Source organism: Solea senegalensis, linkage group LG9 (genome assembly GCF_019176455.1).
Source record: "Solea senegalensis isolate Sse05_10M linkage group LG9, IFAPA_SoseM_1, whole genome shotgun sequence".
Lineage (NCBI taxonomy): Eukaryota > Metazoa > Chordata > Actinopteri > Pleuronectiformes > Soleidae > Solea > Solea senegalensis.
Genome location: NC_058029.1, coordinates 12,006,840 through 12,025,486, shown reverse-complemented (window position 1 = coordinate 12,025,486; position 18,647 = coordinate 12,006,840). Strand labels below are relative to the sequence as shown.

General features: G+C 42.9%; 1 protein-coding gene across 5 annotated transcripts in view; it reads right to left on the bottom strand.

The window, feature by feature from the left end:
* Positions 1-13,298: 13,298 nt before the first annotated feature.
* LOC122774401 (zinc finger protein 516-like) overlaps positions 13,299-18,647 on the bottom strand; it is a 39,883-nt gene continuing 34,534 nt past the window's right edge. For all 5 annotated transcript variants that reach the window (XM_044033628.1, XM_044033631.1, XM_044033630.1 and 2 more), the window contains exons 4-6: positions 17,854-17,958; positions 15,875-15,945; positions 13,299-13,420 (exon numbers count right to left, since the gene is read on the bottom strand). In XM_044033628.1, the coding sequence (XP_043889563.1) occupies positions 13,361-13,420; positions 15,875-15,945; positions 17,854-17,958 (236 nt within the window). In that variant the 3' untranslated portion in view covers positions 13,299-13,360. The remainder of the gene's footprint in view (positions 13,421-15,874; positions 15,946-17,853; positions 17,959-18,647) is intronic.

The window sequence follows — 18,647 nt, the reverse complement described above, 5'->3', positions numbered from 1 at the left end:
TTAAGCTGAAATATTAAAAGTTAAATTAAATGCTAATCACAATTACACCACATGCAAGTTTGTCCTTGTTGCTCCGTACAGCTAATGAGTAAGGTCTGATTGGCGAACGCTGTACATCAGATCAACACTAGTAAATGTAAATGTCTCTTGTCTCTGTGTCCTTATGGGATGGTCATGTATGTGTGACTCTTTTTTTGAAATCTGTGAAATCTGTTTCAGACGTGTAGACAAGAGATTTCAATGTTGGATAGAAGTCCTGGAATCCTCAACTTGGCTTAAATACGACAAAAATAAAACTACTGGTGTTATTAAGTGTCACTGTAAGTAGATATAGTATCTAAAACTAAACTAAAACTTCTAAGTCTGATAAAAAATTTTTTTAAAAAGTCTCCTGCGAGGGATTCCTATATTGGATTGTTCACATTGATACGTCAGTACATTTTACTGTTGTATGCGGTGGCGATGGAGCGACGCCGGGCCTCAAACAGCCCTGTCTCCTTTAAATGAAACCATCTGAGACGTTCAGAGGGGAAATATCTCTTTCCTGGAACAGTTAACAGCTCATAAACATCCGAAATGGGACAAAGGGTCACAAGCCAAAAAAAGCAAAAAAAAAAGTTGGGAACCACTGCTTTAATATTTAAAAATGCGCTTCCCCTACTGGGAGATTTCTAACATCATCGAAACGTGTACGTCACTCGTTAATTTTGTAGTAATATTGTGGGTGCGTCAAATCGAAGATGTACATTTTAGGTGAAGACATGTTTAAGGTAAGAGCAAGGTTAGGTTTAAGATAAGGTTAGCGGAAAGGGTTAAGTCAATAATAAACATTTAAGTGTCCAGGAAAAGGATGTCAATTATTCTGCATGTGCATGTGCATGTGTGTGTGTGTGTGTCTTGTAAGAGTGATAACAAATCGCCCCACTGCTCAGCACCACCAGTCATCCATTAAGAGTGAACCAGGATTCAAATAGTCCACCCATCAGAGGTGCCAATAATGCGGAGCGCCATAGAAAATTACAGGGGGAATTTAAGTCTGCTGGCTAATGGCATTGGCACCGACATTTTGCCAATACACATTTAGCAGTGTGGTAGTGCAGCTGGCCCGGGGTGCGGGCAGAGACTGACATGTCTCTCTTGAGTCTGTCCAGGCGGGAGATTGGCCTGTCTGTCAGCAGCAAAGCCCCTGCCATTACCCATGATCACCCCCAGCTCTTCTGACCCATTTAACCCCGTTGTCCTACTCTGAAACACCCCCACTTCTCTCTTTGTCCACAACAATCCTCTGTTTTCTCCTTCTGCTTGCAACATTACCTTCATCCTCCACATGTGTGTTACAACCGTGCTGCTGTGGTGCGTTGTGTAAGAATTAGTGACAGCTAATGGCGCTTTTCTATTACGCAGCTCTGGCACGACGCGGCTCGGATCGACGCTACTCTCCTCGGTTTGGTGTCAGGCACGTTGTTTTCATTTCTATACTATAGTACCTCCTCAACATGGGCAGGGTCGTCATACCGCGGCTGCGCGGAACTGCCGTGACATCATTATCACAAATCTTTTCCGTGCACTGAATCGTCAGAATCAGTTAATTAAAAAGATTAGCTCAGTACTTCGGCACCAGACTCTGTTAAATATTGAAATTTTAGAAATGTCCTTGCTAAATGTTGGAGATTAACGCATGTTTTTCGGGATTTTTATGTCTTCTTAACTGATTTGGCATTGTTTGGTTTGACTCCTGTGTCGGACGTGGCACTCATGACTCCTCCAGTGACGACACTCTCTGACCAATCGGTGGCCGGCAGTCTGTTCAGACGTCATAATAGTGAGACCGCAGCTCATAACAAATGGGGGACTCCTCTGCTCACCGCTCCCTTTTACCCAGTGCATTAGGGAACTACAGTGGCCTTCATAAACCAGACAGGATGTGGCTTTTCTTTGTGAAGGAAGCCTCTGCTTCAAAATATTAAACAAACACTTTGGCTGGTTTGCACGTTCAAGCTGCTGTAGAAACAAGATGGCAGCCATTGTAAAGCCAGGCCCTTGCCTAATGTACAAATAATTCTACATCTACAAAAACTAAACAAAGAGATTATACACTTATACAAACACACTTATTGGGTGGTATATTCAATTTCTCCCAATAAATCCTAAAGCTAAGGGTTCAATTCAATTTCATTTCATTTGTATAGCGCTGAATCACAACATACGTTATCTCAAGGCACAGACAACATTATAGAGAGCAGAGAAACCAGTGGAGAGAAAATAAACTCCCTTTTAACAGGAAGAAAACTCTGACAGAAACAGACTCAAAGATGTGCGGCCATCTGTCTAGCCCGGTTGGGGTGAAAGGAGGAAAAATGAGGGACAGAAAGGACAAGATATGATATGGGAATGTGGTTGGACAGCGTCATCACGGGTAGAAAGAGTAACTGACATTAAATAGAATCCGTGCGAAGAACACAACATAGCACACCATAAGTAAATAAAACATGGGTGATAATGTACATTAGAACTGCAGAGATTACCGGTAACATGTATTGGCTAACAGGCTATCAGGGGTACATACAGATACAGGAATAAATCTTGTGAGTCCAAAAAGCTCCCAAGCTTCTCGTGTCGTCTTCTCTTTGCTTCCGCAGACGTTAGAGGCGTACAGGAAGTGCTCAGGGCAACAGGCGTGTACGAGAGCTGGATAGCATCTGAAGCCATGTTGGTGGGTTTGTGCATATGGTTCTGTACGTGTTTGCAATGCTGAGCAGTTTCAGCAGCGAGCACACGCAGCGTCAGTAAGCCCCGGGGGGGGAAACGTGTCAGTCGGTCACCACCTGCAGTGCTTAAAGCTAAACTTTATCACACGCTACTCAAGTGTGATTGCTACACCATTCAAGACTGTAAAACTGAATGTATATGGCCGGTAGTTAGTGTGGTAACATATAAAAGCTGAGTAGGTGGGGGGAAAGTGAGTGTGTGAAGAAATGGTTATTTCCTGTAGGCAGTGTAGACCTGTGTAAACTGGACTTTTATTGATGTTGTGAGGGGGGGTAGAAAATATCAGTCTGTTGAAGACTATTGTGTGTTAAATGTGTTCTATATCAAAGCACTGATAAAAGATAAACAGTAAAATGATCATCATGCAAAGTCTCTTGTCTGTTGGTTTACTTTACTAACCAAACAAACAGGATCTTACATGAACTTACTGTGGTTAACCGGGGGTTAAAAGTCCTTCTTCTGTGTCCCTCTAAACAGCATCACGGTTAAATTACTATCCTGTCAAGGGGGGGAAATGTGTAAATGGCGAGGCTGATGTTGAATCACCTTTGTCACATGTTTGCTGCAGGACTGGGTGACCTCAGTGTAGAAACACATGGGAAAAGCTCAGTGTCCTTGAACAAGGTTGGAGACCACCTCTAATTACCAGACAGGAGGACAGAGAGCAGGTAGACACACGGTACATTTCAAGCTGAGTTGTAGCTAGACTATGTCGTTCAGTTGGACGACTGCCTTTATCCCTGTAAACAAACACTATTGGGGAATCAATTTATTGGATAAAGTGTTTCTGTCTCCACTCCACTAGGGGGCAAAACGCCACCCTTCCAGTTTGTTAGTATTTGGGTTATATGGAGCATAAAATCAGTCTCTTCGTCAGTCAGAAGAATGAATTTTGCCATGTTTTTGTCATTAATTCTTCTGTATACCAACTCCTTCTATTATTTCCAGGTGTTACCTGGGGCGGGACGTGTGGCACATGTGTGTTTTTAATTAAAGGCAAACGAATTAAAGTGTAGACAAAATAAAATATGTAAACACATAATGTATCAGTCAAAAGGGGTCAAAGGTCACAAATGCTTTAACTTTCTCACTCACTCACTCACTCTTAATGGACGCCAATTCACCTGTCCTCATCATTCATTCACTTGTCCTCATCATTCACCTGTCCTCATCATTCATTCACTTGTCCTCATCATTCATTCACTTGTCCTCGTCATTCATTCACTTGTCCTCATCATTCACCTGTCCACATCATTCACCACCAAAGTTTGCCGTGCATGAATTTATTCGGTACCGAAGATATTCGATTCGATAACGGATGTGATATAAAATCAAGTAAAATCTAGTACAGCACTTCCAAAAAGTAAAAGTAAAATGACACATTTTAAAAATGACTTTAAAGAAGTACGAGTACACAAAAAACCTGAGTGAGTAAATGTAATGCATTACTTTCCACCTCTGTTTCATAGTAGTTTTCTAAAGTCATGGTACCAAGCTGATAATCAAGTCCCAGCACAGATACAAGCAAAAAAAAATAGGCTAATATAACAACAGGATTACGCTTTGATGCGGATGACTGTAGCAGAGTGAGGTTGAGGAAGCTAAAGAAGGAGAGATGAAGGGTATCGGACAGCATTTGTTTCACAAAGAAGGGCTGAGGGTGACAGAACAGGCGCTGAGCCAGAAAAGAGATGACCCTCTCCTTTTTTTCTCTCTTAATCTGCGGAGATGCTCATGTCAATTGGTAAAGAGGGTGTGACCGATACAATAGATTCCCAGCTTAAAGGCGTCATAACACCACCCCAGCCCACTTCTCCCCTTCTTGTTGTTTTCTTTCAAAGGAGCAGTGAAAAGTGAAAAAAAGGGGTAACTGAAAGATTCCTGCCATAAATGTAACGTGAAATTTAAGCTGCAACAATCTGCCACTAGCATTAGCTGGTTTAGTATCAGTGGCAGAGAAGGGGGTAATGAATGTGGAAGGGGAGACATATGAAATGTCATTAATGTTAATTCTAATCACTTTTTGGCTATTAAGCACAAATTAGTGAAGGCGATGTTAAATGTCATGGTCTGTCCTGGGATTGGTATAAGAGAGGGGTGGGGAGCACAGAATAGGTTCTCATTTACATACTTAAGATCCAACTTAATTCTCACAAGGGGTGATGGAAAATGAAGCTGAGCCTTAAACCAATGATGATGACACGCAGGCTCGGGGAAAAAAAAAGAAGCACACAAACGTTTTCTGGCGGCTGATTCTTCATTGTTCGCGCTCAAGGTCATTTTCCCGAGCTTGACGTCCAACGTCATTCCCTTGAATAATTCCACTTCGGCTTTTTCCTCCCTCTGGCTTTATAGTTTGCACTATTTAAGACCAATCATGTCAATGTGGAAAAGAATTAATCCTGCTTAAAAATATACTACATGACTGGAATGTATGTTAACATTCCCCCCTGATTCTGTCTCTGGATGTAGACTTTAGTTTGGTGCAGCAGGAGATAGTTGGAGTAAATAATCGCGCGGGCCTGATATCAAGAAGAGTTCATTGTCAGGTTCACTTACGTGTCCCACAAAGGCTTGTTTTCATGTAGGTACTCTGTATCTGTCAAGCACTCGGATCTCGGAGGAAAATCAAGGCAAGTGAGCAGCGCTGCGTTTTTTTAAAAGCAAGTCAAGCTCAAGCCCCGCTAAGTCCGTGTCATATAATTCACTGCGATAGATAGATTAACCTCAGTGCACCGCAGAGGCCTCTGCATTCTTGTCCACGTTATTCTAATGACAGCCCACGGTCTTTGGGAATATCCTGTTTTGTTTTTCCCTTCTTTGCTCCTCTCTCGTTCTATCCTCTCTGGCTACAGATGACTGTGGGAGAGTAAATAACATTTGATATGCATAAACAGCCCCTTCCTATTCATTACTGTCAGAGCATCGGAGTGCGGGAGGCGGAGGTCAGCATGTGAAGGTCCTCCTCAGGCAGGAGAAACGCCTGTGGTAGCTGTCACTCCTGTGCCCCCCCCCCACCCTCCACCACTCCAACAACACACAACCGAACCCCCAGTCCTCCCTCCACCACATCCTCCATCCTCCTCTTCCTCACCCTCACTCCCCTATTAGCACAGGCTCCAGGTCATAACCTTTCCGTGGCATTTTGCAAATCCACCACCCTTTGATTAGTGCAATATTTACATATTTCACAGTGGAGAGGGCGTTCTTGTGTCGCAGACACTTGAAGTGTTGTAAATGCGTTTGGCCTTTTGCCGAGGAAATGCGGAGGAGTCGGACTCTCTGGTGGTAACTGTAGTCAAGCCTGCGTGCTGATTTAGTCTGTAGTATGTTTTTAAGTCTATTCACCCCTCCGCTGCCCGCACTGCAGCAGCTACTGTGCGTGTAAGTGCCAGTTGGTCTGTGATGTGGCCCTCGTTTTCCTGTGGAAGGCCGTTTAGCAGCCATTAGAGAGGGATAGTGCTCCCTGGTGGCAGATATAGATCATGCCCTCTGACTTACACTCCACACAGCAGCATTTCAAAGGGCTATGTGAAAGTGAAGCGAGGAGCCCACTTCATTCTTAGATACAGCAGTAATAAGAGAGATACTGGGGTGACATGAATGAGCGTTGCTCTGTGGAAATCTACATGGCAACATGAGTTTGTTGGTGAATAATTTAAGGATGCGGATGATTTGATGTGCCTTTCATGCACTGGTTCTTCTGGTGTAGCTGCGGCAATTTGTAGATAATGAATAAAATGAATATTTTTCAGTGTTGTAATGTAACAAAGTACTAATACACAGTTCACGTATCTGTATTTTAATTTGTTAAAACTTTTACATTTCCTAAATAAATTGTGCACTTTCACTCCACTACATTCCCCCTAACTGTCTTTGTTACTCGTTACTTTTACAATATAATACTATCGTTACTGTTGATGAGCTGCTTTATAGTTTTGACATTCACATGCTGCAACATTGGGGGTTAAGTGTGTCTTGCTCAAAGACACATAAAACCCTCAACCTCCCAGTTGAAAGACAACTCATCCTACCACTGAGCTACCATGGCTCAATCCTAACTCCTCAGTTTTTAATACTTTTTTTGTTACTTCTAAAACTTAAGTACATTTTCCTTAATTAATATTATAAAAGGTGAATTCAACTTCTACCAAAGTCATTTTCTGGTAAGATACTTGTACTTTTACTCAAGTATCCCTTTAAGGTACTTTACACAAGACTGATCATTTTACCATTTTACCGTAATACGCCATTGAAAGGATTGTTAGAAACATACAGTACAACATGGTGAAGGGTCACTAACACACTTTAAACTGTGCATTGTTTTTCCGCTCACATGTACAATGATGTTTTAGTTTAGCCTCATACTGAGAAACAAACTTATTATTTATTTATTTTATTTTTTTAACCCCATGTACATCTGCAACTTCAGTTTAACTGAACTTTAACAGATTTCCAGTTTTTGTACTTAGCAAACTTTACAGAATGTACTTACAATAGTAAAGTCAGCTGGTAATAGTATTTCCTTAAATGTTAAATGTTAAAAACAACTTCATAGTATACCGAATTAAAATGTAAATTCAAAGTTACATTTACTTTTCTGACCAAGTTGAAAGCCAGTCATAGAGAAGATAACGATCACTCCAATCATAAGCACTTTATTCAGGTCTATATATTGTCTTAGTCTTTTCCACTTATAATAATAATGGTCATATAATATCAGATACCATGTGTCAGTCTAAAAAAACACCATCCTAATCCTAATGTGTCAACACGGGCGTCAGATACAGGCACGTGTTTGAAAAGATACAAAGACCTTGTGTGCAGCGGCAAAAGTAATCTGTTGACACCTATACACTGACATCTATGTTAAAGCTTTTAAAGACAATAGCACCTTTCCCTGTCCACATATACAGATGGGGTAGAAAAAACCACAACCTCTGTTTTCCAACACACCTATCCATCAAATCTGAGTCAGTCTGACGTTCAGCAAATTTTTCCACCTCAGTCAGTCAGTCAGTCAGTCAGCCTCTCTCCGCAGTGTGACAGAAAGAAAAGATGTCAGCGAACAGGTTTTCCTGGGAGCTCAGGGCCGTCACATCTGTCTTTGCAGTGACTGATGAGGTTGGGAAGAGTGACAGGCAGCTGCAGTGTTTTCTCAGCCTGCAGGCCTGCCTGGCATTAACGTCATGTGCCATGTTCTCAGAGGGAACCCGTCATTCAGCTGTCACTCACACCGACAGACAGATGGCGCACGTAGACACCGCACATGAAAGAGACTGGCAGAGTAGCAACGAATCCCTAGGTGGTCTCCCCATAGTTGAAGGGTGAGGGTTTTCTCATCACTCGACTTCAACCGCACGGCCACACATGGACATCAAGGTGCCATCGGGCCCCGGACAAACATCAAAGTCACTATCCATCAAATGTGTCACATTCTATGAAAGCGAACAGCTTGCAGTGTGGCTGAGGTCTGATCTGTTTCCAACTCGTGTTCCTGAATCAGGACCATTTTCACTTTCTTATGGAATTATGTGCGGGGCTCAGTCAGAGCCACGGGGCACAATTAGAGACACCAGACTATATTGAAGAAGCAGGTCAATGCTGTTGAGTTTTATTCAAGTAAATGTGTTTTTGTCCCTGGAATCAGTTGACGTACGAGAGGTTTGGCACAGATTTGGTTAGTTGGTTTGCAGGTTGGTTATTTTACCCTCGTCTGCTACTTGACTTGCAGCTAAACATCACACTTCTCCCTGCATCTGGTGGCCCACAGGGTGAGGATTCAATTTCATTAGTCAAGGCCGGTCATCGGGTTTGGTTCTCGAAGGTGATGGTTTGAGCATCTGGTCAGGATGTTTCCTAAGCCCCCTCTATGGGTACAACACAAATGCATTTAGCAGACGCTTTTATCCAAAGCAATACAAAAGAGGAATAAGCCACGTAGAAGAAGTCTTGGGAAGAAATCCATCAGATAGGAACTGTGGACTGACTGAGGGTGAGAGTGCAGAAATGCATCCAAGTACAGAAGGAGATTGTAGAAGATGCTCTTGGAAGAGCTGGATCTTCAAGAGCTTCTTGAAGATAGAAAGGGAAGCCCCTGTTCTGGTAGCGCTCAGTAGGACACATGGAAAGAGTCTGGATTGTCTTGGGCGGGGTGTTGGCACCGCCAGATGACAATCCTTTGATTAACGGCGTAGTCGAGGGGTAACATAAGCCTTTATGAGAGCATTTAAGTAGGAGGGAGCAGACCCACAGAGCACTTTGTAGGCTAGCATCAGTGATGTGGATTTGATGCGAGCAGCTAAGGGTAGCCAGTGGAGCTCAATAAACAGAGGGATGACATTGAAGACCTGACACGGTAGATGACCCACCTGGAAAGGTTCCTTTTGTTGAAAACCAAAAGTGCAGACAGGAATTCTGTCACTTCAAGGTAAGACAACACCAGACTCCCTCTATGACTCTCCTCGCATATGGATCAACAGCCTTTGCAGTGACAGTGATTTAGGACATGAATCTATTTTGATATCACAGTTGGAGAGGCCAAAAGCTGTGCACAGTACAGTATGTAAATTCAGTTTGTTCCACTGTATGTTCGCGTTGCATGTTTATAGCTTGGGACACATCACCCCCCGACAGTCAACTGACTGCAACTAATGATGACCAACTGAGATGCTGCCTGAGCTGGCATTTGTCAGGGGGGAAAAGCTACACTCGCACACACAGTATCCCATCAACTATAGCTGACAAGTAACTAACGCATACGTTCTGAGAAAAAGAAACTGCCTTCCTTATTAGCAGGTGGCAGCAGGCTGTATTTGTCTTTGAAAAACAAAACTTGGAAGACAAAGATTTGTCATGAGTGTATTGTATATTTAGTTCAGTCTTGGGGCTGATCTGCATTTGTTTCTGAGTAAGGAAACCCAGTCATCGTTGATTTTACATTATAGCTTAAAATAAAATGTTCTTCCTGTGATTCACAGGTTTTTTTTTAAAGTCCGGTGGTGTAGGCTACAGACTGATATGCATATATATGTATATGTATATATATATATATGTATATATATATATATATATTTATATATATATATATGTCATTATCCTGAGATAACGGGACAAATCCGTGAAACATTGCCAACAGGTGCCATTTTTTGTGTGTCTTTATTGTGGACATGACATTACATCTTTTTGAAATGATGTACAAAAGTGTAACAGAACTGAGAATGGCTCAGACGAGGTAGAGCTTTCACATCGGCTTGCTGGCTTGAAAACAACACGTAACAAAACAAGGAACAACCAAAAAACAACAACAAAAAAGAATCTAATCAAATCAAATGCTCCTGTCTGCCTCTCTCCTCTAATCCTTTCCAAAGTGATAATAAATACAGATATCAACCGAGTACATTTGGAATAATAATGTTTTCTAGGGTAAATTAATCATGAATTTCATTACAGATAAAAAATAATTAAAAAAAAAAAAGCAATACAGACACAAATAATACAATTTAAGAGGCATGTTTAAAAACCCAACCAAAAAAACGAAATAAAACCTGCCAGCACCTGGGAGGGCAGCCATGACTAGCTACTGAACAAATCCTATAGTTTAGCAAAGATAAAGACTAAAAACACACTCTTACGTCTTCATGAAAACAAATAAGCACGGCTGCACCTAGCATCATCAAACCTCCCATGTAGCTAAAAAAGCTGAGTGCCACACAGCCGTCACAGAACAAATCGTTTGTCAATAAAATCTATGGAATCATCCTAAAGCCTCTAAAGCGGAAATGACATTGAAAGTGAGTTAGCCGGCACCAAGAAAGACAGTCTTAAAGAAACCTTAGCTAGCGCGGGACAAAATGAGAACGGTTAAAGCAGTAACCTAGTCTAAGTGCACTAGTAATGCCATTTGGTTTCTACTGCTGTATATAAAGGGTTTGGTAAAACTGGATTACAGATATAGAGTTTATATAACATACACTCAACTCCCGCTTCATAGTTTTTTTCTAAGTCACACTTCGGAGTACAAATTCATAACTGAGGAGTTCATCTTAAAGGGAATTCTGTACATTGGTATTAGTAGTACACTACCACAAAGGTTAGAGTATCCATTTCAAGTATTTTTCACTACCCACACCTTAAATACATACACACTGTTGTGTATTATTAGGCATAATTCAAGCACACAGTATTATTGTATGCATATCTAAACGACCCTCTGGTACAGCCACCATTTCATCGCTGTGTTCAAAACGTCTGAGGTTTCAAAATAGACGGGGAGTACTGTACTCGCCGACCGCTCTGTAATCTGCAACGGGTGTGAATTTTGATTTTATGTGCACAAATAAAAGCCAGAATCGGCAGCCGTTCTCTCGCTCGCGTTCCTTTTTCTTTTTTCCCAGCGTGTCAAAGCATGGCTTATTCAATCTCGGCGACGGCAGAGGGGGAGAAAACTAAGCACAAGGACCCTGAAGGAAAGAACATTTCATTCCAGTAAGGAGCCGTTCTACCTTTAAACCCAACCGACAAACTTAAAACACGCTTTCACTGCAGAGGAGGTAGGCTCGTACACAAAGCATCTAGAGGGAGTGCTGGAGTACACAGTCGCTCGTCACCCTCTTCTACACTATGGAGAGGTTTGAGGAGGATGCGCGTACACATGCATCAGTACACACTCTCTCTCACACACACACACTTGTGCTAAGGCTGTGACAGCTCTACGGTTTGTAGTAGGCCTCAAAAGTTTGTATTTGCCCCGGGTGTCTCTGGAAGCTTGACCTCTTCACCTCTCGCTGCTCTCTCCCTCTCTCTCTAAACTCTTTCTTCCTTCCTTCTAGAATACAAACATTCACATCACAGTCCAAGAATGCACAACTTGGGGATGGAAGTCGGGCTCCTGAACGCTCTGAATCGTGCAGTGCGCGTGTTGATTGATACCCGGTGTCAGTTTATGTTTATCAAGACGACTTTTCAGTCGTGATAGCACTAGTTTGACAAGTTGGGAACATGCATGCTTGAGTATTATAAGGGTGCAACTGGTTAAGCTGTGCTGCAAGACTGGCCGCAGGATGAAGCTCAAATTTTTCCCCACACACCAATTGTGATTTCTGGATATTATGCTAGGAAAACGAGCATGTATTTAATTTATTTTTCCTCATATACCCTTAATTCAACTGTCACCTGTGACATGGCCCTACTTCTCAGGTGGAAGAGCACTGTGTTAAGTTGTCGCCGGTTTTCATTCCCTCACACACTGTACTGTGTATGTTTTAAAGGATCACAAGGCCATAAAGTTGCAGTGGGTTTAGTACCGTAGCCTCTTATGCACACGCAGTACATGGACTGGAGATTAATCTGCGCAATTAATCTCGTCGCTCCCACTGTTTTGGTTGTCTTTCTAAGTCAAAGTCAGAAAAGTGTCAGCGCGGGGGAAAACACTCCATAATATGATGGAGTTGTGAGGGGAAAAAAAAAAAAACGCCTCCACTCAAGTCGGTTCCTCTTAAATGGACAATAATTGAATGGCCATAAAAGTGGTATGCTCATTTATATTGGCTATTAAAAAACGCACACTCTTTTTAATGAGCACTAAAGCAGACACCCCCATTAGCGTTCTCTCTCTCTCTCTCTCTCTCACTCTCTGTAATCCTTCCTCTCTCCAACACAGTCTCGCTCATCAACTGTACAGCCTCAGAGTAGTCACTGCAATTTGGAGTGGAGGGAAGTGAGTTTAACACACACACACACTCACACACTCACTCAAGCACACACAGAGAGGCGAGTCTTGTCTCCACGACTTGGAGCACTGAGGAGAGGAACCAGCAGTTTGTCAGTTGACTGTCGTCGAAGTGCAGAGCATCTCCTCTCCTCTCTCTCGTCAACACCACCGCGAAACTCTTGGTGTCCTGAGGAATGAACAAACGCCCTACAATAAAGCTCGCAAACAAAGGGAGAAAGAGGCGACTGCAGTAACCATGCATTACCACAGTCCTTGATTCAATATTTCCCCACTGTACTCGCTGGGATGTCCCAAAATGGACCCTTTATATTCAGAAAAACGTTACTATGACGTCAACTACACACAGTGTCCTTATTATTACCGCCCATTACACTTAAAAAAAACAACAACAAAAAAAACCCGACTAAGACAATCATATCTCCACCGTCCGCTGAAATTAGAATTTCACTCAGCTAATCTTCTGTGGCCCTATTTTTGTGATTTTTACAATTGCCTAACACAGCTTTAATTATAGCTTCTTAAACATAACAACAACAAAAAAACAACAACACAAGAACCTTCGCTGATTCTTCTAGGATCATTGGAGAGTGAACAAGTAAATCCTGTGTGTTGGGTCCACCTTGCAGTTCCCGGATTTCTTAGGAATGGCATCTGTGTTGTCTTGCCCCCACTTCTCCCTGCCCACCACCCCCGAGTCTAGATCAGAGTCCACTAGAGGGTTTGTTTGTTTTTATTGTGGCATCGGTGGATGTTTGGCAGCCAGCGCTCCTGGCTCCTCCTGGCTCAGTAGTAAGCTCCGTGTGTCCGGGTACTGGCTGTTGTCAAAAGGCATATGGTGGACGCTCTGGACGTGCGTCTTTAGGTTCCCTTTCTGAGAGGCTCGGTATGGGCAGAGCTGGCAGCAGAATGGCCTCTCCCCTGAGGAGCACACACACACACACACACACACACACACACACACACAGTTAACGTCTCAGGGAGAGGACACAGGCAACATTTAACAGGACATTTTAGCAAGCTTGTGAAGTGACACGGACAATAGAGCGAAACTCGCCGCAGAGGAATCGACACAAACACAGACAAACAAATACCGAGACACGTGGTGGCATTCAGCGGGAAGTGCGGAGAAACATTATGCAGGTCAAGAACGGCAATCACATCCCATTTTTTACACCTAATTACACGATAAAAGTGAACTCAACCTCTCTGCGCTGACCCAGATGGACCAACTCTCCCTTTCTGTTTCCTGCCATCTGGAGAGAAGTGCCACACTTCCACTGTCGGAGCAGTCCTACTTTTCTTCCCGTGCATTTCTCTCAATCATCCAAGCCAAGTGACCCCCCGCACACCCCACACACACACACACACACAGACAGCACTCTCTTTTCTAATTAGACTGACCTACAACGGCACAGACACCTCGGCAAAAAAAATAAAAATAACAATAATAATAAAGTAAGCAACAAGCACCTGAACAAAACAAATGAGATTGCCATTTAATTGCACCTAATTATCATTTTGATAAATGGAGGAATATCAAAGCAGGAAAACAAATGAGTCCCCATGCCCCACACCTTCCCACACCCCTCTCCCTAAAGAAGAAACAGGGAAATATAGCTGTTATCATACATCATCAGTAACACAACAGAGAGAACGAAAACGAGGGGAGGTGCAGGAAGAGAGAGATAAAAAAAAAAAAGAAAGATATAATTAATCACACAAAAATCAAAAGGAAGAGAAGAAAAAGAAAAAAGAAAAACAGAGAAACAGCTGGAAAGATGAGCGAGGGTACGAGACGTGAGAGGGAGGCGAGAACCTCCGTGACACCATCCTGCGAGGAAACATCGCTGACAGGACCGGTGCACTACATTATACTAAAGGTTATCGTCACCGTAAAGCAGCGTCAACACTACATCTAATTGGAACCCTCCGCCGCGCCTGCTCCCATCATTCATAGTGTGTGGTAAATCGGAGTCCATGTGGGGTGTGTGTGTGTGTGTGATTAATTAAGATGGAGGTGCAGCGTGTAGAACCCAGGTCTCTGCGAATGTCAAATCGGAGCAGATTTACTCCTGTTTGTGCTGCCTTCACACTCGTCTCTTGTAGTTTGATTAAAACATATACTTTTGTCCAGTCTTATATATACATGATTCTCACCTTTAGGTTTGTTATAGATTATTGTCACTGAGTGAACGCGATTAACAATCTAAAACGCAACGATATTTAATACTTTAACACAAGACATGGCGAGAACCTAAAAAGTAAAGTAAGTAAGTGAAGTAAAGCTTTAGTTCCTTTCTCATATCAATAGTTTGTTGAGGATGTTGCATTAAAGATGGAGCTCTTCTTTATCAGATTTTTTTCATAACCCTAACCCACTTGAAACTTAAAATAAACTTTGCTGATCACTTATTTTAACCCACAGCTTATAGGTGAACACTGAAATAAACAAATTATACATTTAACTGTATATTTCAGTGCAGTCCAGCGGATGTGCATCTCAAATGCACCAGAAAGTGAAAGCAGGAGGAACTGGATGATGTTTATTCCTCCCCAAAAAGCCTGTTTGTGAATATTTAACTGTTTGGACGTTTGTGTTTGTGGGAAATCTGTGTGATCAAAGTGGGAACTGTCAAGTTCTGTCCACAGACATTTAAAATGCTAATGTTTTGGGTTTAGAGCTCCTTTTCGAGGTTTCTTTGCAGCATAGGCTGACTAGCTAAAAGGAACACCCTCTCTCCCTGAACTGCCCTGTGATTGGTGGTCAAAGTCTCCAATTTTTATTTGTGCGTCTGCTTGTGAATTGAACATTTGTTGTTCTTTATTTTCGAAATGAATAAACTAAACTAAAACTAGTCAAAGACAAAACAAACAGGATGGAAACAAATGTAAGATCAGTATTGGGTGAAAATGTCAGTACAGCCTCAGACTTTACCCAATAAGGTTTTACACATTCTTAAGTGTCATGATGCTATTTCTCAATCAGGAAAAACTATTTCATTACTATAATTACTTAATCCTAGTGTAAACGAAACGTGAAAACAGACCATAACCTTCTCGGTGACACCTGGAATATGTGCACTGGATACACAGGCTGAGGATTTCAGGTGTGATCCAGCAACAACAACAACAAAAAAGAGAACATTTCAGCTGTGAGACTGCCAGGTGTTAATGTCAGGTGCAGAGGTGCCACATGTGACTGTTACACATGAAATAGTATTAAAAAAACAAAACAAAGAAACAATAAAAGATGAGAAGTGCAAGACTGACACAGACACACACATGCGGAGGAGGCGAAGCAGTACGAATAGAAAGTAGAGACATGCAGAAGCCATATGGGGGGGCCCAGTGATTAGCCATTGTGCCACATACTTGTTTGGGAGCTTCAGAAGCGGTGGTGTGAGCGTCAGTACCTCTGTGGAGTCCGTTAAAATCAAACCCAACTGTGAGGGGAGAAGGAGGGGAGGGAGGGGGAGGAGGAGGAGGAGGAGGGAGGGCATTTGGTTAAAAGCTCTACCAGATCCACACAAGCATAAATTGTTTTGTGTCCCCTTGTCTTCCACCACCATCCACACATGGCAACATTTGCCACCAGCACCCTTGCTAATAGAGGGAAGCTGGCAGTGATGATGATGGCGATGATGGCGATGGAACCTGGTGAAGGCAGGTCAGTGATTTAATATGACGCATGTTAATGGAGGCCTCGGGGTGGCTGGCCTTTCCTGCGTGCGCACGTCCATGCTGAAGACAACTGCCGGTGACAACATTAATTACAGCCTCGGCCAGTGTTTACAGAGCTGGTGCATTGGTGTGTGTGTGTGTGTGTGTGTGTGTGTGTTTACAGCAGAGCTGGGGGGGTCGCTGAACAGTGCATCACTTACCATTTGCCCTCTGTCACTTAGAATCACTGGCTGTGCCACATATCATTCACACTCTCTATAAAGAAGCTACTTAACTCACTGTCTACTGCGATCACTGCCAACTCGGCTGATGGACGTGAGGTGAGGAGAGGAGAGGAGAGGAGAGGAGAGGGGAGGGGAGGAGAGGAGAGGAGAGGAGAAAATGGAAAAATAAGGTAGATAGTATTGAAGATGGGATCAGATTAGAGGTAAAAATGGGGGAAGTGATACGGTGAGATACGTGAAAGAAAATAAGAGGGCAAAGGAAAGAAGAAATGGGAAGAAACAGATGTAAAGGCAGAAAAGGGAAAGGAAAGAAGTAAGAAACGAGAAGTAGCAGGGGTGAAGGATAAAGTGGAAGAAAGGGTAGGACGTCTAAATCAAGCTGTTTGGTGAATGGCATCCAGACGCATGCAAATGGTTTCACGGCGCTGGCGTGGACAAATGTGGCTCTGCTTCATTAGAATGCACAATTCCATCTCTCTAATTGACATGTGATTAATAATGTATACAATTTGTCACAGGTCAGTATCCGGCGCAAGTCGTGTTTCAGTTTAAAAAATAGAGACAGCTGCCCAGCCCAGGGCGGTGAAGGACTCACAGACTGGCTGTCACACTCAGCTGAACAAAAAGATCCGTTTTGATTTATCTGGGAGAAAGCGCGAGCGCAGTCGATGTATGGAGAGTCAGACGATGAGTTATTGTCGAGGACGTGAATCCCCGCGCATTTATTCTCTATATCTCATGTGAGTGTTTCTGGGGTGGATAAATTGCCCGCGTGTGTGATGATGTGTGTACACGTGTGGCGCAGGAATGACTGACTGTTGAAGGAGTGGCAAAAAAAATAAAAAAAATGGGAACATCTTTTTAATACATGAATAACAAGTGGCTAATGAGGTCGTTCCACAGGTTTGGGGGCCTCGCTTATGCACGGCGCAGTCACTGGCTCTCTGCTAATCCCATTTGTCAATGTTTGTCATGCACTTCCAGTGACGGATGGTCTTGCAGCTCGATCACTGCCTTGTTTTTTTTCTTTTCCTTCTTCAGAACTTCTTTTACAGTTCCTGCAGACGACTTTGATAACTCGCATTAAAGCGACGGGCTGTACGTCGAAGCCATCAGGCTACACTTTGACAAAATGCAGCCGATACTTCCCACCCACTCCCATCGCTGTAGAGGATGAGGGAAGTTTTGGCTGCGCTCTCTCGATCATTTCTCTTGTCGTGAAGTCTCTGGTCATTTTTCATTACAACACTGTAAGGCCTAAAAACAACTTTATTTATCGATGCTATCGAGATGTGATGACCAAAACCTAATGTTCTGCTCTAGAGCTGAAGTCATCACACACACAGTGACAGGTTGTGTTTCAGAAATCCCAAGGCTCGTCTCGTATCGGTTAAGCCTGTGTGTACACAGTGCGTACACGCTGGCTGACGTCGCTCCTGTATTTACCTGTATGAGATCTCATATGAGTGCGCAGGTGGCTGGGCTGACTGAAACTCTTCCCACACTCCTGGCAGACGTACTGCCCCTGTCGCATGAGGGACCTCAGCATTCCTGATCACACAAACACAAACAGAAAAGGAGAGAAACTCCCCGTTAAGAACAAAAGAACAACATCTACCAGCAAAAATCATCGCAATGTTCATGTGATTAGACGAGTGGAGGAACGTTTTTAGAGCTCATTCTGTTTAATTGAGCAAATCTGCGTATAAAGGAGGCCCAATCAAAAACACCGTTGGAGGAAAAGATTTTCTCTTGCTGCACTCATTTTTATCTTAGGGGAGGATGTTTTCCAAACTTTGCTTTTTCCGATTAGATTTTTTTTTTTTTTTGAAAAATGCATTGAGTTTATACTTTGAATTTAAATTTATGGATCACAACAAGCCGCACAGTTGGTGAAGTGGTTAGCGCTCTTGCCTTTGCAGCGAGAAGACCTTGGGCCTTTCTGCATGAAGTTTGCATGTTCTCCCCATGTGTGTGTGGGGGTTCTCACAGTCCAGAGATATGCAGATTAGGAGATTAGGTAAATTGAACCCAAATTGACCGTAGTCTGTATGTGGCCCTGGGATGGACAGGCAAACTGTGTAGGATGTATCGCCCTATGTCAGCTGTGATTGGCACGGGCCTCATGTGGAGGATAAAGCGGAACAAAATGGATGGATGGATGGATCACAACAAAAACATGACCATAAGAATTTAAAGATTTCAAAGGTGGACATTATTATTACTTTATTCAATGTAAC